Source organism: Arctopsyche grandis, chromosome 13 (assembly GCF_051622035.1).
Source record: "Arctopsyche grandis isolate Sample6627 chromosome 13, ASM5162203v2, whole genome shotgun sequence".
NCBI classification, from domain to species: domain Eukaryota; kingdom Metazoa; phylum Arthropoda; class Insecta; order Trichoptera; family Hydropsychidae; genus Arctopsyche; species Arctopsyche grandis.
This window is the reverse complement of record NC_135367.1, coordinates 16,071,362-16,095,925: the sequence shown is the minus strand read 5'-3', so window position 1 is coordinate 16,095,925 and position 24,564 is coordinate 16,071,362. Positions and strand designations below refer to the sequence as shown.

Sequence of the window (24,564 nt, the reverse complement as noted above, 5' to 3'; positions counted from 1 at the left end):
TGTTTAATGTAATCAAATAAAAAATTCAACATTTTCACATCATAGGATTAATGGTGTTCGAGTTACATATATTTGAAATACATTCTTCGAATTTTTTATAAACCATATCGGTCAAAATCTCGAAGTCGAAATTTCTCCAGAAAACGATATCTTTTGATAGATAAGGTTGATAAAATAAATGCGAATAAATAAAATAAAAGGGTTTTCCTCGACTTCATTGAATGCATGTATGTATGTATTATAGGAAATTAATTTCATTGACATTTTTTTAAAAATGAATCCTTAAATCCATATTCGATGCATAGATTCCCAAGTACGTATTTTGTTCAACGTAAATATGTACATGTGTGTAAAGTTTGTCGTTTTTTGCGGACTTCTTGTACTCCAAAAACGAGTTATGATTGAACTTGACCCGGAGATGGTTCAAGTTCAAAAGCCTAATGGTGGAAGCTAGTTGCCTTGGAATATCTAAAGCTTAGCGAAGTATTATAAAGTTGATGATGAAGTGTGTATTTCTATCGTTCGAGGTGATGCTATAATTTGACTCGGAACGCTTGGGAAACACTGCTCTTGAGTTATTCGTATTAATTAGTTGCATTTGTTTTTATACGTATTAAAAAGATAATCGTCGTGTGTGCAATCTTCGATGAGAAAATCAGTGGGAAATTATTATTTATAATGTTTTTATAGCGATTGTTATAATATTATATTATACATAGTATTCAATTGGCAATGAAAAATTAAACAAAGTAAAATAATAATTTATTAATGTATTTATTTAATAAAAAAATGTACAATTTTTTTTTTATGTATTTGCTTCAATTTTTTTTGTAAGAAAATTTTGACAATTACAGGATTGTTAACTTTATAGGTCAATCTGAAAATTTGTAATTTATCATGCTTACTTTATGTTTCATCTGATTTAGGAAATATATACATAGTATATGTATAGTTTTATTGTGATAATCATATTCAGTAAAATTAGTCAAATTGACCTCAAAAAATTAATATGTAACACATTGAATCTCAGTTTTTACTTCACAAACTTTTTATATATACAAACTTTTTATTATTTACAAATTAAAATATTTAGCAAACGTCGAATTTAGACAAAGTACTAAATAAGGACTTACGCTAAGATATCAGAAATTGGAATCACCTTCAAAATGTTCAACTATTGTGATCAATTAAAAAAATAGTTTAATCAGTTCAACGGTAATGTGTACCTATAGTATGTAAAAGTAGTGTATCTCGATATACAGATTTTACATATGTATGTATACCTATACAGTATAGGTATACATTAATTAACCATATATGTATGTATATACATATTTATGTATGCAATTCTTTACAAATATTGAAACTGGTAGAATGTATGTACAATGTAAGACCTCAATGAAAATTATAATATCCATGGTTGTAATTGAAAAGTCTTCACAATGTCATTTTCAATGAGAATTTGAACAGATCTGTTGGTTTTCTTTTGGCACACTTTTATACTAAAGAAAGATATATAGAAAGTGATAGATCAATGTACAAAGTCATACTAGTCTTCCTATTGCCATACAATTTAGATCACAGCAAAAAACGTTCTCTCACAAAGAAAACGTCTCCTTTACAACACACCCAAGATATGAATTAATTTATTAATTTAACTTAATCTGTATAAAAGTAGACTGACTAAAACATGTGCAGTTTTTTTTTCGATTGATTTTATTCAAGATCTGCTCTTGGTTTTATACATATCGTTACTCTAACTTGTAAAGCGTATAAATTTAAATACAATGTTTTTGTTTCATCTCAAAATAAGGTAAGAAAACTAGTACAGTACTATGGTTGGTAAAATAATTTTTCATTGTCTTTTAATTTAGATATACTTGCATTAAAAGTTAAGGTAACGATGTGTTATTTATGTATATAATTTTACATTATCAAATAAGTACTCTTTAGTACACAGCGGTGGCATTTACGTTTCTGTAATATCTGAGAGGTTGAATTGCTCTTTGAGGATAGTCTGGAAGGATGCGCAAAATGCGGATGTTTATCTCGTCCGAACTGACTGTTCTCAAGAAGAACTTTTGGAAGCGGGTTGTCAAAGCCCAAACACTTCCACCATCTTTTTCAGCCCATCTCACTTCGGCAGCAAACTGAAGTCTGTCTGGGTCATATGCCAATACTCTGAAAGGAATAATGATTTTTGTTTCATATATGTATTTTTTATTAATTGTATTGTAGTGAAATGGTTTTTGAAATTTTAAAAACAGTTCCGTTTGTTTTTGTTTTTAGTCAGTATTTATAAACTTTTTCTTATAAAGAAAATAATAAATTTAAAATAAATAAAATGCTGAAAGATTTTTTCCTTTCGCTGTTCACGATGATAACCAAAAAATCATTGCAATTATATCCCGTAATCTTTGTTGTACAAAATAGTCAACAAAAAAAGTCTTTCACAGACTTCAATGAATCGTTGTTCTTCAAGTTTTTTTCTTTCCAAATGAAAATGTAATAAAAAACTATCAACAAATTAACAAAAGAATTTTTATTTTAAAAACACTTCTTGTTTTAGAAACTATTTTCAATAGTAATCAACCATCAAAAAAGGTAATATATTATAATATTTCTGATTGAAAAATTTGTATGTGATTTTGTGAGATTAATTAAAAAGTGACATCTATTGAAAAACTTTACAAAATGGACGATAGTTTCATTGAAATTTAATTTAAATTCAAATTATGAAAATAATAATAATATGAAATGTACGGTATGGTTGATATATTTAATGCCTCTATAAAACAATTGGAATCTTACTCGTGATGATTGGTGATTGGATTCCATGAAGCGATCGCAGTTTCTGTCAAGGGACTGTAGAAGAGTGTGTCTGAGAAGGGATCTACAGAGATACCCAAACCTTGAGAAGATTTACGTCCTACGAGTCTTATAGGTAATTCTTCTCCCTCTGCTGGGGGTCCACGCTGTAAAGCTGCTGTCGAAATGCTGAAAGTTCTGCAACAACCATTAAAAAAGGTTTGAAACATTGCTAAACAGTATTTTAAAAATTTTAACAGATGGCATTGTACTACGAAAATGAGTGGGGATTTTGAATTAATTATGCATATTGCATTTAAATAAATACCTATCAGTTGCCAAAGGTTGGAAGTAAACTTTTCCTTGATTAGGAGAGAAACCGAGACCGACAATTCCGTCCATAAGCTCGAATTGATCTTCACCAATTGTGTATCTGGAGAAATCTGGATCTGGGTACATAGCAGCATGGGTTATTCTCCAAGCGTTGTCAGTTTTACCATCGTAAACGATCATTCCTGCAAAAATCTTACGTTATCATGTATTCAGGCTAAATTGTTTTAATATCAGTCTGTGATTACATACCAGGGGCAGCCGTATCACTGATGTAGACGAATGCGTCATCGCAAGACGCGGTCGATTGAGTTTCGTCGATGATTAAATTAGTGAAGAGAGAATTTGGTCTGACGAGTTCATCAGGGAATCGGATGACTCTTAGAGGTTGCATGGTCTTCATGTCGAAGATGATCATCTTGGGTGGGCAGACCCTCATGAAGTTGTCGATGGAGTCCATCACTCCTGAGTCGAGGACCCACAGTCTGTTGCAACGATCGCTTCGGATTCTGTACACGCTGATCAAACCGGAACAGTTGAACTGACCGATTCCGGCATCGTGCCAAGACCAGTCGGGAAAAGCCTGAAAGTCGGAATCGAATTGTTAATGTGTGCATTGTCGACCTGGTCCAGTTCATTGAGCCGTGGAATATGAGACCCGGTATTGAGCATTGTTGTTCGCCGAGGGAGCTCACGTTGACCAATGGTTTCGCTGTGGTGAAAAGTGCGGACCGTTTTGACCCACTTCGATCGGTGTTTTCACAATTGCGTTCGACCATGTTGCACATGTGAATGCATGTAGAGTAAAAAATTGCACGTGAAAATCGATTAAAAAATGCGGTGGAAGTATTTTTGGTATGACCGGAAATGTAAGATAAAAATTATAAACTGACAAACAAGTTTAATATATGAGCTGTTAAACGACAACCTACTATCTATGCATATATTTGTACATACAAATGGAAATGAACGCCGTTTTTAAATTAAAAATGCCACTTTGCCTGAATAAAAAGATTGTCGAACAATGAGTTTTGCCAGTGATGACTTATGGATGTGATACTTGGACAATGTAAGCCAAAATTCTGCACAAAGTCCAATTTACTTAAATAATTATGGAACGCTGTATGCTCGGCACAGCGAGGAGAGATAGGACACAGAATACGTGGGTGATAAGTATGACGAGAGAAGTTGATATACGCAGTGGTGTCACCCCAATTTCGGAACAACGGGTTTCCAATATTTTTTTTCAAAATATATACATATACATATATGTGTATATATATACATTTTATTTTCGTCCAAGGCACTATTACATGAAAGTTAATAAAATTTTCAAGATTTGTATAATTTTTGACAAAAATTATAGGAATTTTTAGATTAAATAACGGGTTTCCAGAAACTTTTGATTTATAATAACGGGTTTCCGGAAACTCATGGAAACCATTACGGTGAAACCACTGGCATATATGTAAATATGTATGTATTAGAGAGAGTTATGATTTTAAATGGTAATGGGTGGGTCAAGTCGCTAGAAAAATGGACAAAAGAAGTGCTGGAACGGTACCCGAAAAAATGTAAAAGGGTAAAAAGGAGTCCACAAGGAAAAAGAGTGAATGAAAATATGTAGAATAAAAGCCTTGTAAAAATGTGTGGGGTGAGATGGATGAGAGTTGCGCAAAATAGAGACGAATCGAAGCGTGTTGGAGAGGTTTTCACCCAGTAATGGTTGATGAATGGATGTCAAAGATGATATTGATATCGTCAGTCCGGAAGTAAAACGTCACAAGTCAAAAAGTGTATTTTTGATGACACTATAGTCCTATTAACTTAGACAAATGACATTTTTCTAGCGTATGCAATCGATAACTCAAAAATCATTTTTCTTCCGGACTGACAATATGTATGTACGTATATTCGTATATACTTTGTAAGCAGTTAAAAGTAAAACTGAAATGAAAAGAAAAATCAGTTGTTAATTGGATGCATGATTTATATACAATTTTGAAGGTTCGGTGGTAAATAATGGTAAGCGACATTTGTCGCTTTTGGAGATTTTTAAGAAAAAAATTGTTTTTGTGCATTTGGGTATAAGTGGTGCTATGAGTAAAACGAGATAGCACTGTCTTATGTTGAGAGAATTTTGAACAATTTACAAATTTCTGTAGGAACGGTCTTTTTACACAAAATCTCAACTTGCCAAAAATGCCAAGCCCTTAATTTAGTAGAAATACATATGTATGTTATAAAAAAGTCGAGAGGTTACTTATTGACAACATAATATAAGCAGGAAAATACACAAAAGAAAAGTTGTGTCAATAGAGGAAAATGTGTCACTTATAAATTTACGAAGCTTTTTCAGATTAAATTTTAGTATTTGTTAATAATGTTGCAAATTGGCGAGCATAAAGACGCTGAATAACTTGAGATTAGCGAGAGAGATAGGAAAGGTGATGCCAAATTTTGCAATATCCGTTTCAATGAAAATCAGAAAAATGTATATAAAAAAACCTAATCGAGAAATCACAAATTATCTTCTAAAACTTAGACCATGAGTATGGCAAAGTGCTCAAAGTGTCCATAGCGAGAGCGGGACGAAAAGGGAATAAACGATCAGAACAGTGTGGACAAATGCGACAGTGTGAACGATAGACGTCACCGTGATCGAAGATGCAGTATTTTCAAACGTGTCTATTACGATTATTTTTCACCATCGTAATGGCGGACGTCATTTCCACTTATATTGATGACCAAACCGAGCAAAATGGCAATGTTTGAAAACGATCGGATAAGAACCCAAACTTCGTCACACGACAAAATCTCTTCCGAGCTAAGAAGAGGTTAGTAAAAATTGGTAAACTCTGATAAAAAACGATCGACTTCGAGTCACAAACCAAGGTCTGGCCGGCAGCGGGACTCTAGTGGGACTCGAACCTGTGACCACTCTGCTCGAAAGCATAATATGCTAACTACTAGTCCACGCCGTTGATTTTGATTATAATTTTAGTAAGTAGTCAATGATTTCAGAGGAGGCGCTTTCAATCGCATATCGGTCATACTAATGTCAATTTATTGAATGAATAAATAAATATAACAAATCGGTGTAATGCAAACGTGTCAAAATTTTTCCCAACTAGACACAAAAAGTCTATTTGAAGCGTGTTGGCAATATTTCAACGGCTTTAAACGCTGGATCTTTTTTACAATGTTTTAAAAGTTGCATAATTGCTACGAGCAATCGCTGAAAGTGAGGAATCTATAATATGTATATTACAACACAACCGCGGAGTATGTAAACTGATGAAATTGACCAGTGTTAAGGTTAACGGAAGTCGTACAAACGAGAGAGAAAGTGATGAATGTGTTTCGCGTCCCGTATGACCTCACATTACGTAATATCGTAAAATCGGTAGAAAACTGTCAAAAACAAATAGGAAACCGTTGGTTTATGCCGTGAAAGTGATCTGGAAAGATCATTAATGAAATTCTGTAAATTAATACAGCTGCAACTTTTGCATTATGCTTAATTATAGTACTCGATTGTTTAATTTATAAATTGCAAGCGTGTTGCAGTTTTTGTAATTGGGGCGTGATTATCAGTTGTTCATAGCGTAATTAATGGATTTCATGACGGAAAAATTACCTACCAATTCCGCAATAAAAATAGTTTATTTTCATGCCAACAGTATGGCTCGGTGTTTGCGTTTATGTTTAGCACCGACAAGCTACCGAGTTCGATCCCGTGCTCTGATCTTTAATGCTGCTGGTCAGATTTGGATATTTGTGACTCGAAGTATCGACGTCGAAGTATTTATTCCGATTGCCAATTTATCTAATTTCAATGTTGAAACGGTTCTTCCGTCAAATTGGCAAAGATCATCCTACCCACTATGTCATAAATATCTGAATTTGATTTATATACTATATGTAAAAGTCTAAATGCATAGATGTCTCTATGGATTAATTCATTAATTCCTAATTCGGAACAACATCGGCGGGTATTTCCGCCGTGGTTTGGGTGCAAACTTATAGCTGATGTTCGTGCAAAATGGTTGTCTCATAGAAGATGGAAACGTAGCCAATCATTTTGTGACTATGAGAAATTCCGGACTCTTAGGAAGATCGTGAAACGTGGTGTGAGTGAGCGATATACTGTCTATCTTAATGAGATGGAGAGTGCTATTGCGGTTAATCCTAACCACTTTTTCAGATTTATTAAGAGTAAGCATATTTCACATGGTCTTGAGCATTCATTCTCATTTGGTAATAAAAGTTTTGACGGTCCTGAGATCGCCAATGCTTTTGCTTCATTTTTTAGCTGTGTCTTTGACCAGAGAAAACCATCCCTTAATGCTAGTTTGGCTTCACAAATTGGTACTGAGGGTGTCGGTATAGACATTCCGCGGGTATCGCTGGGAGATGTTAGGATGGCTATTATGAAGCTGAAGGGGTCTGTTGGGCCTGACGGTGTGCCCCCTGACGTATTAAAGGTATGCTGTAATTCGCTTTTAGAGCCTCTTCAGTTTATTTTTAACCTTATTCTTGCTTCTGGTAATTATCCTGAAAAATGGAAATTATCTAGAGTCATTCCTATTCATAAGAGTGGCTCTAAAAATGAGGTTGAAAATTATAGACCTATTGCTATTATCTCGGCTATTCCCAAAATTTTTGACATCATCCTTCACCGTTTGATTCTTGCGCAGTTTAAAAGATTATTGTGTGATGAGCAACATGGTTTTACACCCTGTCGTTCCACTACCACTAATATCGCCTGCTTCACATATTTGATCATGTCTAAAGTTGACGTTGGTCAGCAAGTTGATGTAGCCTACTTTGACTTTCGTAAAGCCTTTGATCAAGTCAATAATGACGCTCTTTTGATCAGGTTAGCTGAAGTGGGTTTTTCAACGCGTCTTCTTAAACTCTTTGCTTCTTATCTTAGTGATAGGAAGCAATTTGTTAGATATGGTCTTTATGAATCTCCTTCATTTTTTACTCGATCTGGTGTTACTCAGGGGTCCACTTTAGGCCCATTACTATTTACAATTCTTATTAATAACCTCCCTAGAGTTTTATGTAATGCATCATGTCTCTTGTTTGCTGACGACGTTAAATTATTTTTTGCTGTCAAGGATGAGAGGCAAGCCTCTCTCCTTCAAGCTGATATTAACGCTGTCTTGGAGTTCAGTTCTAGTTTAGGCCTTGAACTTAATTTAAACAAATGTGCAATTATGAGCTATGGACGTGCACATTCACTCTATTGTCACGGATATTCCATTAGATCCGTCTTGTTGAAGCGTGTGGAATCTATTGTCGATTTGGGTATCACTTTTGATCCTCAGCTCACCTTTCACAACCATATCAAAAAAGTCGCTGACGTTTCCTTTCGTCGACTTGGATTTGTTTTGAGATATGCAAGATTATTCTCCAATCCTTTGTCTTCTCGCTTGCTTTTCAATTCGCTTGTGAGAAGTAAGCTAGAGTATAATGCGATTGTGTGGAATCCGCATGAAGCAAATTACTCTCTGATGATTGAGAAAGTGCAAAAAGCATTTCTTCGTTTCCTATATAGGAAAGAATATGGGTATTACCCATATCTCTACCCCACTCCTTTCCTTTTGGGCATGCTTGGGTATAATTCCCTTGAACTTCGGAGAAACTTCTCATTAATTCGTTACGTTCTCCTGCTCTTACGTGGTAATACGTCATGCCCGTTGTTGCTGGAGCAGTTGGGGCTTTATGTCCCTATTCACTATGTGCGTGGTAGACATCATCATTTGCTGGCTGTACCTCCTGCCCGCACAGTCCTTTTTCGAATGGCTCCTATTCCAAGAGCTATCCGACTTCTTAATGAAATCGTTGCTGCCGAGACTGAATGTGATATTTTCCACCTTAGTGAGCGTAAATTGTCGGAAATTACTCTAACCCATTTATCTGGTAGTCTGCGCTCATCATTGTTTTCATGATTGATTGTGATTTATGAGTGAAATTTTGATTAACTCTCTTCCATTTGGGCCTTACAGGGATGTTTTGTATTTGTAGTTGTTTCTTACATATTTATTGAAACTGGCTGTAGGTGCAAGGCATTCCTTATGCTATATTTTATTTGATATTTTTACTTTATCTGTTATTATAAATGCTATTTTTTATGTATGTATGGATGTATTTATGTTTATGTTAATTGTTATTTTGTTTTTTTTTCTTTTTTGACCATTGTGGCGCTTTAGGAATTCCTGTTATGCCACAATGGTCTGTTTAAAATAAATAAATAAATAAATAAATTAATCAATTAACTGTTAATTTTATTTTTGAAATACAGCAATGTATGTAATAAAAAATGCTGCAATGTTTGTAATTCGTTTTGGGGTCTTTCTGGTATATGTTGATATGCGCTTATGGTTTACATCGTGGCTAATCATGCGTAGTATTTTAATCGCGCCAATAGATGTCTACCTACGCGTTGGGAATTAATTTAAATATATTTGACGCAATTTTCCGTATGCCGTCAGCTAGTCAATGTTTCATTCGGAATGTTAAAAATAAATCTGCTTTGATAAATATGCGAACTGTTAATATAAGACAGTGGCGCCGCTGGTAATAAATCCTTTTGTTTCTTTCCAAGCAACGTTGACAGTACAGGCCGCAATTTACATTATAACAAATTAAATTGTTGTATTTTTTTTATTATTTTCGACTTGACCAATTAGAATGCCGATTTGGTGCGTAACGAAATTGAACTTGCAAGGCCACTTACGACATTTTGTCATTTTTTCACGGCGTTCGCTTCGACGCAGACGCAAAAAAGTTGTCATTCAGTTAAAACCAGGAAGTTAGTGCTTCGGTTCAGTGACATTTTTGACATATTATTAGAAAATATTGGCATTATTTTAAAATATAGGTTATATTTATATGCGTCAATTTTCATATATTTTTTCTCACGCCTCCGCCTATTGGACAGTGGAACTTTTGCTTGCATATTGTTTTATTTTTTTTTCTACATAATACAATGCATTAGACAATCAACCGAACTATGGCATATAATTTTAGATACCAACAATTTCATATAATTTTTTGTTACGTTTCCATTGCTTTTATATCCGCGATGTTATTTTTGTCTTGTCATTTATCTCTACAGGATTTTGATCGACTATAGGGATATGATATATACTAGCACTGAAATTCAAGGTTGTACTAAATTGAATCGAATACTTGGATTACAAAAAAAATGAATGCTTTTGAGATGTAACAATGTGAGGAAGATCACTTCATTGACTTTCGTAGAAGAAATGTTGAATCATCGGTATCGATTGAAACATTTCAATTCAACGCTGATTAAAACACGATTGAGTGGGATTTTTTCTCAGTCAATTATAATGATCTGATTGGAATGATTTATGTAAAGCGCTCGTTTTATCTAACGACCTTGAGTTATTGAAAGAAAACATTTTTATTGTGAATTGTTGCAGTATATAAATAATAATAAATAACATGTAACAGTTTATATTTTTTTTGCTACTGCAAGCCACAGTTCATTTTTTAACCTGGAAGTTTATTAAGATAAATTTATCCAGTTTTATTTTTTTGGCGTATGTACATATGAATAATAAAAATGCGATTTTATGAGATGCGTTTTTCGTTCAAATTTAATAGATTTATTGATTAAATTAGTCCTTCAATACTCGGGAAAAAATTGTATATAATTAAACGGCAGTGTTTTAAAGACAGTTTGAATCAATTAATAACATGTTTTATTGCAAGATATTATATGTATGTAAATTTTATATACTTCGAGACCTTCAATGCTAAAAATAATGTGTTATTTATATTTTAAGATATCAAATTATCGATATGTAAATGACATAGAAAACATTTCACTTTGCTTTTGATCGATGTCATGTCAATTTCTATTATCGTTGTATATTCAAACATTGATTTTTTGTAGTATTTTACAGACAGATTTTCTTTATCATACGGATAACCGTAAGATAAAGAAAATGTTTACATATGTCGATACATTATATAAGTCACAATAAACATTTCCGCTTTTTTAATGCTTATCAATTACTCAAATGCATTCTATAACACACACAGAGTAGGCCATTTTTACATCATAGCTAATGCCTTCTGGCAAAGCTATTTATTACAGTCAAGTAATTCTATGCTTTTTGACATTTCACCGAACAATAATATGCTGGACGTCAATTTTGCGTCTTCAGTTGTATCGAAAAATAATTATATTTTTGATGTGCATTGAATTTTCAACGGAATAGCGGAATAAACGTATGAAAAATGTGATATTTTGGTGTAGCAATAATAATTTTCATTGAAACTGAAATATGAGCACTTTAAATAATAGTCCAAGCATGCGGTCGATAAAGTGTTAAATGTATTAGTGAATTCATATAAAATAAAGTAAAAAAATTGGCAAGAGTTTCGAACAAATTTGCATCACTTGTGGTCAAGCAACTTTCTTCTACGTATTTTTTAATTGATCGTATAATATATACGTCAAAGGCATCAATTGTAAAAGCTGAAGATTTTTTTCGAACTGTCACTCAGTATTACATATTTGATCTTAATTTATATCCGAATCGAAGAAGCATTATGTACGTTTTGATAGTATGGATTGTATGGATGTGTATTTGTAGCATATGTTATATTGGTATCGAATGTGTCTGAGGCAATCATTCAAAAGACAGTATGCCATTACCACTAGGGAAAGTTAACTAGATCACATTGTTGATAATGACAAGTGCAAAAAAAAAAAATTAATATACTTTTTCATACACGAGCGGTTGGCCTTACCACGCCCAGAAAAATTCCTGACAAACAACAAGCGGATAAAGTCGACTTTGACAGGCTGTTGGTGGTTTTTTCTCCACGCTATACTAATTTTAACTGGCTACGGTTAATGCAAAGTGGTATGAGTCCATTCGTATGTGATTTTCAACATTGGAATACTGCCAAAGTGTGGCGAAATCGGTTGTGAAACTCACCTCGAGCACGGGGCTAGATCCGGCTGGAGTGTTTCTGGAGATTGTGGCCATCGTTGCTGGTACTCCAGGTCGGAGACGAGGAGCTGCTACGAACAGACGATCGTATCCGATGTCCAGGCCGGTCAAAACTGTGTTTTCAGGTCTGAAGTTGCCCTTGTGGGCCGTGTTTGATGGAAAATTGTATGAAAGCAAGTTCCATTGTACGATCTCTTGGAGGACTCCTTGGCAGGAAGACGCCAGTACCAATAATACTCCGCAAGTCAACACCATCTTGTAGTGTGTTTTAATCGATCTGAAATGATGTTGATTACATTTAGAAAGTACGTTTGATGCATTATCGAAATATTGTATACGAATAAATCAAAGTCGAATAATTGACAATTAATTTACAGCCTATAAAAAAATGATAGCGAGTCTCTATCATGGTTTTTTGCTGTATCGAATTTTAGAGTCAGCTATTATTTAATTTTCTCATTATTGAAATTAAAACCCAACGTGTTGAATGATTTTAATAGCCGTTTTTATTGGCAATAAATTGAACGAATTATTTGAACACATACGAAACTTTTGATAAATAATTTTATTTGATTAAGCTGCTCTTTAAAAGAAAGCGAAGAATTAAAAAATATATTATGTGTAATGGAAAGTTTTAAGAATTAAATTTTATATATAATAGAATAATATATGTATTGTATTAAAAAAAAAAAAAAAAAATATGCTAGTGTTTTACCCGGCTTCGCTCGGTATTTGTTATATAAACCGCTTAAACATGGCCAATCTACATAATAGTAAACTTTTTATTTTATTTAAATTTATTTGAATATTCATTTGTTTGTTATTAAATTGAACGTCACGGAATTTACGAATTTATATATATATATATATATATATATATATATATATATATATATATATATACATATATATATATATATATATATATATATATATATATATATATATATATATATATATATATATATATATATATATATATATATATATATATATGTATATTTTTACTTTATTTACAAAGATACACCACAGCGCTGCACGGAAAAGACTACTTCCACTCATACATATAATACTATACAGCACCACCCGTTTTCAGCACGTTTATACTTGTTTTGGAGGAGTGCAAGTCAAAATCGGCTTATATATGTATACATGACAGAGGGTTAGGATACGGTGCAATATTTCTTGCGTCATATCGTCAAGTCAATATTATCACAATATGAAGTTTCCGAAAACATTCATATGCAATTGGCAACACTTTATTTAGTTCGGGTGCATTCGCCACCATGATGTCACATGGTGCGTGAATATTTCCGCACTAGCCAAAGAAAATCGGTTCTGTTTGATACGTTTCAGTGTCACGTGTGTACTGCTGTATAGTATGAATGGATCGTGTCGGCTACTGCTGTTACGGATACTCCACGTACATATGTATTAAATAATATTTTTCGTACTGCCATTCGTATGTGCAGTTGCCGGTCTACGCTATGCTAGTATAAATGAAAATTTAATCTATTGTTATGATTATAATTTGTCAAAAATATGAAGCAACTGTATCGATACGTCTTTATGTGTTGAAAAACATCTTGAAATTGTGTATTATTTTATAAGTATAATATTATTATAGAAAAATTCAATGAGAAAATGGAACGAGTTCATCGGAAAACTTTCAAAAATTTTCATCATGGTGAAATAAATGTACATACATAATTAAATTTACTTATATATTGCAACATGTTTTAATTCAATTGAAATATAAGCGGAAGAATTCATATAATATTACCCACAATTAAATGTTGAATTCAACAAAAAGCTTTAAATGGTATTTATGACGATAAAAACAAACATAATGTGTAACTGTTTAACCTTTATTCGAATCGGTTGGTAACATTATACATACATACGTACTACGAAAATTTCATAGTAATAAATTAATAAAAAAGTATGAACAATATAAGAAATAGAGCGGCCTAATTAGACAGAAAATTTTTGTCTATCGAATATTACGAACGAGCAATTGTGTCGAAGGTAATCGTGTTTTTTGTCATCTCAATAAAAAAGACAAATATTTTTATTCGAAAATCATGAGGGAAGTCTTTTGTCTGATCGGCCGTACGTTTGCGGTTTCGAACTTACATACCTATATATTACATATATATCGTTGATGTAACACACATTAATGCTATAAATACGATATTATATTATAAGGTAATTTTTATTTAAAAAATCTGCACTTGTTTAACAGACCCATTCAACAACTTTGTTGGAATTTTAATTGCATCCTTTTCGCAATCGAATTTTCTATTTCGAATCGCAAAATCGCAGAAACATCCTGAAGCGTGTTCGGCTTATGCTTTTGAAAGTCGATTGTTCGTTCGATAAATAAATGTGGTATATGATGACGTTAACCGTTTCAATGCCGACTATTAAAAAACAATCAAAAGGGTTGCAAGAATGTGCTGCAATAAAATAATATACGTATAAGAGCAATACGAGTTTGAAAATTGGCAAATTTGTATCAAACAATTCGGTCGGAAAATCGACCGTCATGAATGGTATATTTTGTCAACATTGAAGAGCGTTTCATTGTCAGTTTAACGGTCTTCTAAAATTGATTACTGTCGTTTTGATTTTACGATTGATTGTCGTTTTATGATATTTATTTTAATTGATACTAATCTAAGCGAAAGTATTGGTTTTTGGTGTATCGTTTATGTGGTTGACGAATTGTGGCATAATTGCTATTGAATAGTATAAATACATCATATTTTTTATGTAGTTTCCTACAGCTGAGAATTTGATTGACGTAATTAACCGGAAATTAACGTTTATTTAAAACTATCATAAGTAATAAAACGTAGTAATGGAACTTGCTGATATATTTACATATATATTACTTTTGTACTTAAAATTTTAATATAAAATATATTTTTAAGACTTGTACTTCTCTAGCGCTATTAAACTGAGTCATTAGTTTATTTTATTTGGATTTTATTCATAAAATAATTGTAACAGTAAGCTTTAGAAAGCATTTAAAGGTTCGTTTATATTATCCATCACGGAACGTCTACAACTCGGCACAGTAGTGCACGAAAAAGACTAGTGCCATTCATACTATACAACACCGCTTGCTTTTGGCCCGTTCAAACTTGTTTTGGACGAGTTCAAGGCAAAATCGCCCTACATATATATTACAGTGCGTGACGATACGGCGTAATATTGCTTGCGTCCTATCGTTGAGTGAATTGTGTCACAATTTGACGTTTCTAAAAATATTCATATACACGTGGCAGCACTCTCGAAAGTACGGGTGCACTCGCCACTATGTAGTCACGTCATGCGTGAATATTTTCAGTGGCTAAAGAAATATCGGTTCTGCTTGATATGTTCTCGTATATAAAGTGACATGACATATTGAAATGAGGTAGCATGTTCTGCTGTATACGTCACATACACATTACGGAACATGTGAATGTTTTCATATTTGTATAATGTACTAAAAAATACTTTTCGTACTGCTGTTTACGTGCAGTTGCTGGTTTGAGTTGTAGTGGTGTAAATGAACCATTATTCGTAATTTCAAACTCAATTTTTGTCAGAAAATCAAGAAAATTCCAATAAAACTTGGAGTTACTAATATTTTTTTAACTCAACTTCATATTCAATAAGACATCTACATAAATATGTAGATACATATATCTTATATGTATAAATTTCATCAATTTGTATCAAAAATAATTCTGAATTTAAATACAGTCATACACTTTTAAACATGCACTATTTTTAAACACAAAAAATGCGTACATGCATACATATGTCTTTAAGAATTATTATATGTACATTATTTTTTTATGTACGTATTGTGTAGTTCGTAATTTATCTTAAGCATTAATCGTTTGGAAAATTGGTACCCGCAAGGAAACAAATCAGATTAGCGTAATATGTCTTTATTAAAATGTGTAAAATTTATCGATACCTAATTTGCGCAAACAGAAGCCGTATTGTTAATCAAATAACGCACTAAACTGAGCGTATAAATCAAGCCGACACGTTCCGCATATAGCGTTTAATTATTTTTTGCAAATAAATTTATTAACTATGAGACCCATTAAAAAGTCACCGAATGGCCCATTTAGCCGAAATCACGACGCGATATTTAGAATTAGCGCTAGATTTCTATCAGCCTCGGAATTGGATCAACCGTGTTTATGTATTGAAAAGTCTTATAAGCTGTTGAATAATGACTAGAGCTCTGCTCGTGACAGTTATCGCGGTTTAGAGCTCGCTTTTTATTAAATAACATGGTCTCGGGAGCGTGAAAAGTCATGCACGTGTATGTAAGTGTGTTTAACATTAGCTAAATAGTGTGAAATTGCCGTGGTTTAATAATGATATTTAATTTCGACATGTCGGCCTAGATTATCGGGTTTTGTTTTAGATTTCGTAAGCGGTTATCGGGGTTTGTGCGAATCTTTGCGAAAAACTGGGAAAAATGTTTGCACACTGCGAAGGTCGGACGGAAGTCGACTGAATTACAATCGCCGTTCGTTTTCGTAAATTTTGATTTATTTGATAAATTCATGTTCTCACAGATTTCCAAGTGTGCTGAAGGATGTGGTTGTATTGTTATTGTATGCGTGTGTGAGTTTGTTTTTGGCAATTTTTTAAGATTTGCTAATAATCATACCATCAAAAAGTTAAAAGCTTCATTAATTTCATTATTAGTTTTGTAATTGAATATATTTTTATCATCCTTTCTATTTATAAATTCTATTCACATTTTTTGTTAGATGTATCTTTCTTTTCCATTCACTTACTACATATATTATACAATATAAATAACTACTATCGATCAAAATTGATCACTGTTAAGTAGAATTAAGAAAAGTTGTATTTTGGTATTTTAATATAACATAAATAATTCATATGATATAATTATCTTATGCTACTTCTAATATTGATAGATTCACAATTGAATTTTTGTTAATTGTATACCATTAGTGAAGATGATTTCTACACTTTATCGCGTTTTGAATTACACCCATTATTAGCGGTCACCAGTTATAATAATTGTACGTCAAGTATGAAATACGAATTTCATGAATTGAAACACGCGAAATGTGCAATTATAAAAGCATTCATAAAAACAATACTGTCTAGCCGCAGAGTATTTTTCGCAATCTACATACACAGTACGTACATATCTGTCAGCCTACCGATTGCGAACTAAATGGTGTTTAAATATATTGATTTTAATGTCGATAATAACACACAACAGTATAGTTAGCACGAAATTATTATTCAACCGATTCTATTATATTTACAATGTAGGTACAAAAGCACGAAGGCTGTAGATTAATTTATATCGTTCGAATTCCTAAGATCTATTATATAGAAAACTCGTAGAAATCTATATAACTATAAACATGGACAATTTGTGGATAGCTGTATTATATTGTATTGAACTTAATGTAATAACATCTCAAGATCTTTTTCATAACTTCGTTATACTATTATATAGTAATAATATTATAAAACATTCTATAAAATCACTTTCAATAAAATAAAGCAATAAAAATAACATCAAATTTGAATGAAAACAAAATATAAATATATATAGAACATAAAATCTGACATCTTTTGTTTTACGTAATATTTAGTTTAGAAATTTTTTATTTGAAAAATTAAGTGGTCAGAATTTCAATTGTGTGTACATTTACAAAATTTTCAGTCCAAGTGTACAATTCAATCGTTTATGAACGTACTAGTTTGTTCATACACGAACCAATCTGGCAAATTATAGCGTACACAAACGAAGTAGTTTGTTCATGCACAAACTATTGGGCAGAAGCTAAGTATTCTCAATCGTTTGTCCCATCCTCTATGTACATACATATGTATGCTTACCCTGGCTTGAATTGTAAACGGGAATTATAAAAACGTTCTAATGTGGTTTCCATAAGATTTCCTTTTAAAATACCTGGCATTTCGATATCTGAAAAGTTTTGATAGCTATATTTTTCATGCGAAACCTGGTGAGAATATTTTAAGATACATAACTTTTGACTTTTAAGCACTAAATAGTTCGTGTATGAACAAACTAGTATCTTCATGAAAGAACCGGAGCAAATACTTCGACTGTAATATTTGTATGTATATACAGAGTTTAGTTTAGTTTGAATTTTATCAAATGCTGCATTTAAAACTAGTTCCGTAGTAAATACTATTACCGAATGTTTGATAGAATCGTTGTATTGTAAAGTTATACAGAAAACTTTCTGTTATTTTATCTATTTCGTAATATTACAAAGCTTTGAACTCTTGTGTTAGAGATACCGAAGCTATGTATACTATCTCTAATTGAAACCGAAACGTGCTTTGATAATGTTTACGATTCGAAATAAATTGAAAGATAAATATTTGCATTTAAATTTCAATGAACCGTATCAAATTTATAATTCAAAAAATTATGCTTATTGTGCATTTTTATCCGGGCAATTAGCGTGTTTTAGAAGTGAATGTAAACGTTGCAACATTGGAACGATCCAAATGCGAATATTTCGCTTTTGTATAATATGTATTAGCGAAACCAGAAAAGAGCAATTGTCATTCTTATTATTATTATTAAGTAAAGTAGACCTATGACGAAATATGATTAGAAGACATGGGGCCACATTTACGGATTATTATGTTTGGAACAAGAGACTTGAACGTGACTTGTCACGCTAAGGTCGGTCTTTGCGATGTGGAATAACTAGTCTAGTTGTCTGTTAGTTTTCAGGTCTGTTGTTGTTATGGGAGTGGGCGGATGTACCTGAACGAGTACTTAGTCCAACCTTGGCAAGAGAGTTGAATTCCTTTCACCGGCGACAGTCCTGCATACGTTTGCCAACGATGCGAGTTAAAAATTTGCACCAATTTACAATCAAAAGTTGTGGTTGAAAATTCTTGGAAAAAAAATCGGTCAAAAGTACGTATATAATATTATTCATTGACCGGTCTGGGGGTGTGACGACACAGTTCGTTCCAGATGAGGACCGTTTTCGTTTCGTGACATGAACATGTGCATGTTATATCATTTTTGTATACATGGTGAAATATGATCTTGTACTTGAACGATTTTGCGTGAATTTAAATATCGCTTGTACATTGTGCTATTCAATTTAATATCTTGAATTGATTGATGAAGGTAATGGAATTATGCCGTTTGCATAGTTTTTTTTTCATCTGCAGTGCTTAGTTTAATAGAAATGGAAGGGCTATTCAAGGGTATGCTGACCTTTATTATGTTATGTCAAAATTATGTTCATATCGGCGAAACCAGTATGGTATAATATACACATATTATACATATTTATAAATAATTTTTTTTTCGATTGGGATATAATATTATACTATGAATATTATATTGAAAATTTTCATTTAAAAATTGAAAACTTATTAATGTTTAAATACAATTGTATTGTTAAATAATTGAGAAATGATTTAATTTTTTTGTAATATTTTTACGACATTTGTATGTTTTATAATTTTTCATATCTAGCTGAATACGACGAAGTAAATCAACATCCTGATAATGTTGGCACCCTGTTGTCACATAGTATTATTAAAATGCCACACCTATCACAATGAGGCCATTTGAAAGCAAAAACTGAACTGATTCGATGGATACAAATTGTATTATATGTAGGTGTATATTGTATAGGTATACAAGAAAGGCAATATTTGCATATATTTTTCATCGACATGCAAAAATACAGCACGATAATCGTTATGTAGGTTTGATTGAAAAAAATGAACCAAACATTTTTGAAATTCGTCACGATTTTTGTATTATTATTCGAATCTATCGCTTGATTTTTTTTTGTCGATTAGAGCGTCGAATGGGACTCGTTACAAACGTTTGATACTTCACTTTCACCCGGTTTAAAGCGCGCGTGTTCAACATCGAGATACACATCGAATGACTCGCTCTAGTTATTTCACGAATATAAATAATTGATTAGTTGTAAAATTTCGGAAGAATTGCACATTTTTTTGTAGTTCAATCAATGAAGAAAACCGTGAACTTCATTTGAAAGAAAAAGCTCGCGTAAGAAAGTTCGACGTGCGGGTAAGCGCAAAACCCGCGCGTCAACTTCTTATATAACATTGAATTAACATAATCGCTTTTCTTCAGTCTAGTATCGAGTATTTAAAATAAATAAGAGAAATTTCAAGCATGGAATGTACTATGCGTAATTTCTTCCTTTAACGGGACGGGTTTTTTTACGGTAGTTCGCATACTTTGTATCAGATATGTATGTTTATGCTACGGATAAGAGTCGAGTATTCCACATTGACTCTATAAAAAGTATATTGTATAATATGTATTATTAATATGTAAAGGTTCATAATTTAGTATGTATGAGCCAAATATATTTTCATTAATTCTGCAATACTTATTGCTATCTAGATATACGTGCATAATTGACGAGTGCTTTAATTTAAGGTCACAAATTACGCACGCAATTTATCGAGCGTAAATATATTTTACAAATCGATTTTCCCTTCAATTTCAAAATATCCATTGATAAATTACTTGCATTCATTGAAATTTTTTTTAACGTGTTGCATTTTTCGACCGGCTGTTTTGGGTCGACATAATTTCTTCGCTAGTAAACGCTATTCATATATTCGACATGACATGCTTACTTTCACGCAATTCGTTATATATGTACATACGTACGATGTATCGAAACGAACAATATAATTATTTTATATATATCATGCTTGCGCAACGAGAAAATATAATAATTAAAGAATTTTATGTTTCGTAACGACGACCGGCGAAAGAGTGACGTTAGTTTAGCGCAAGATTAGACAATACATATTCAACTTGAATGTGCTACATAAAATAATAATTGGGCACAATTTATGATCACATTGAAATCAATTCTGAAGAGGGAATCAAATAAATTGAGGTGTGTTTATCATTCGATTAATATGCATCAATCATCAAGACGGAAATGAGATACGATAACAACTTTTACCATAGGCCTAGTAGGTAAGTGTATATTTTGAATATGAAATCAGCACGTGTATAGTGAGCCGATTTTTTTTCTGTCAAGGTGACTAAAAAAGAAAGTTTTTAAAACGTCAAAAGTTGACTTTTTTTTACCGGTCAACAATTTTTACTTTTATCGGTCGCCGCGGGCTTGCTTTCATAACATTACGTACTTTGGCTTTGACTTTTACACATTATTGATGGTCACCATTGTGTGCTGACAAGTAGTTGAAAAAATACCTTTCTACAGTTTCTGGTGGAAATTTGTCACACGTTACTATACCAATATACATACATGCATACATATGTATGTATATACCTATTATTATAGAATAGATTGCATAGAGTTGATATGTTTTGCTATTTTTTTTCATATACGACAGACTGTATATATGTAATTATTGCGAATGAAAAAATATATTAATATTTAAATTATCCGATTTAATATTAATATTCATATTATTGAAACATTTATATGATTCAGAAAAAGACACAGAATTCGGTATCAATATAAAACATAATATTAAAAAACTATCTGGAAAAGTTGACTAATCTTGTCTATGTATATTATTGTTGTCTGATATATTTGCCATGTCCTGTAGTTTTAGTACATATATTTATAAAACTATAATAGATAGGATGTATTATAGTTTTATAAATATATGTACGTATGTACTTTCATATAAATAAATTTAAATTACTAAATGCTAGTCAGTATGTTTCAAAAACATTTATTTCATTATCGTTACTCTAATTTGGACAAGACTTTCAAAAAAGACGATACGCGGATGCCTGATGATTAAAAATCATAATTTAAATCTAATTGAAATACTATTTAAGATTTGGTTATCGAAATATAAATGTAGATTACTTCTTATTTTTTCTTTAGTTTTATATACATAGGTAAATATGTATCTGTATAACTTAAGTTCAGTTAGCTAAAAGAAAATCCTCGATAGTAAACATTTATAGGTATGTTAATTTCAAAAATATACAAATATCTGATGTACTGAAATATTATATACCCACAGAGAAAATTCAGTATAACATTATAATTATAATAATTTGTTCGAGTAGTTTGTCAACGCATGCGAATTATACACACAATGGAAAAAATGGTATAAATACAACATATCCAGCTGTCAAGATACGCATTGTATTTAATTTCATCACGATGACATTGATTGATGTTGTGTAACGTACGCACGATGATTTTACGCGCCAAAACCTAACATAAACAAATCAATTACGGAAAATTTTTCCTTTGCGAAAATGTCGAGCGAGCGGAATGGCGAATCGAACAAATGTCAAGAAAATTTCGCAACTTGATTAGAAGGGCTCGATGTGTCTTTGGAAACGAAAAAGGTTGAATTTAATAATGCACATTATAGACAATGTTTCAATTGTTCCACTTCACAACGATTAATTGAACGGCGACTGCAATTGAAACGGTTCAAATCAATCAAAAACACGCACCTAGAGTGTCCTTTGACTTTTACACGCGATAATTATCACTTTAACATAATCACAAATGTTGATTATATTTAGATTCAAAATACAGCGTATGATACGTCAATTTTACAATTCAAACGCGTGCCTTTGATAGATTCGTGGTAATGTTTAATTTGACATTTAACACTAATCGCCACATGTAAGTAGGTATGAATAAACGTGTCGAGTTCGTCGATAACAATCCGCCATTTGTTTTGTGAGAATTGATTTATTTGTATGTAATTTATTATATGGCGCTTACGAATGTTAGTTTTATTCATAAAAATATGGATTAGATTCGTAGATTTATGCTGTATTGTGTTTATCGAAGCGCGATGAAAATTTGCATGTTTTCGTTTCGATTAACCTTCATATATACGTTTAAATATGTTAATTTAATTTCTTTTTAAGTAGGCATCTACTAGAATTGAGCATCTACATACATTGGTAGTAGAAGGGAATTAGTATGTTTACCGTGCGACTGATTCTAGAATAGATTTTAGATAATGCTTGATTTTGATCTAGAAAAGAAAGTCGCCAGAAGAGAATACATACATAGGTTCATCGTTAGAATGGTTCATGATCCATATAATATTTTAGATTCTGGAAGATCGTGACCTTAAAGGTGATAACACACCCACACAAAAAGCGGCACACGTGTTTTTTTTAGATAGATTTGCACATTTAAACAAAACGCTAGCACGCCTGATCTATGTCAGGCTAAAAATCACCCCCTGGAGTGTTTTCCGTGATATGTTTTTCTTGTATTGACATAGCTTTGACGGTGATTACTACATTTGAAGAAATTTATAAAAAACTTGTCGAATTCACAATTATATAAGACACGCCTATGTATTTACACCTGGAATCTACTTAGGCATGTCGTGCCATACAATTTTGTGTGCCTGTGCCTTAACGGTGAAAACACACAGAGAGGTACGCGGCATGCGTCCTTTGGCAAACTTCACATAAAGGAGTGTTTTTGTTGATATTTTATCATTTTATTGACTTATGTATATTATTGAAATGTAGGAGAAACTTGTCAAAATAATAATATCGTATGAATTAACAATGACTTGAAGACACATCTATCACAGCTGGAGTCCATTTAAGCCTCCCGTTCCGCAATTTTGAGAGTGTGTTCTTACTATTGCTCTATAAAAATTTTAGAATATTTTTAGAGTTTATTGCAATCTTAATAGTTTTTATATTCATCATTATTTTTATAATGTGTATGTATATTTATTTAAATAAAAAATGTTTGTAGTGTATTATCTGTTAAAAAATATGATTTTTTGCTTCATAATTAAAAATGAATAATAATTCAAATACAGTTTAATAGGGGATGTTTATGCTAGAAAGATTTTGTAATAGCATTTGAAAATAAAAATAAGTAATAAGACAACTACGTATCCCTTATATAAATAAATTGCTGTTATTGAATTTTGAAATCACAGATTTCGATTAGCATTTTCTTTCTTTCAGTTTGATACAATTGTAATTGAAATGGAAATGCTACAATCAATAGAAAACCATGTATATATGTAGTCTTTATTATGCCATTTAAATTCTTGGTATATGTAGTTCCATTCAGCATTCTTCATCGCAACTTCTCATCAATTCACTTTAAAACAACGATATGTGTGTATGTATGTATGTATGTACGAACGTATCAGTAAACGATTCCTTATCACAAACAGAACGCGCCGTTATTTGAAATTTGTAAAATAAACCATAATCATTACTATTACGATCACAAGTATAATATTAAATTCCGACTGTGTTGATTCGGTGTTACATATTTAATGGCACTTATTGAATAGGTGTATTTAATGATGAACCTGAGTGGTAAGAGTTGCCGTCGTCGGCGGCCGTCGCGCA

General features: G+C 32.1%; 1 protein-coding gene across 1 annotated transcript; it reads right to left on the bottom strand.

The window, feature by feature from the left end:
* Nucleotides 1–830: 830 nt before the first annotated feature.
* LOC143921760 (dopaminechrome tautomerase-like) lies at nt 831–24,564 on the bottom strand. Its single transcript, XM_077445144.1, has 6 exons — nt 24,525–24,564; nt 12,132–12,423; nt 3,391–3,721; nt 3,137–3,323; nt 2,812–3,006; nt 831–2,181 (listed from the first exon to the last, which is right to left on the bottom strand). The coding sequence occupies exons 2-6, from the start codon at nt 12,399–12,401 to the stop codon at nt 1,950–1,952; spliced, it is 1,215 nt and encodes a 404-aa protein (XP_077301270.1). The 5' UTR covers nt 12,402–12,423; nt 24,525–24,564; the 3' UTR covers nt 831–1,949.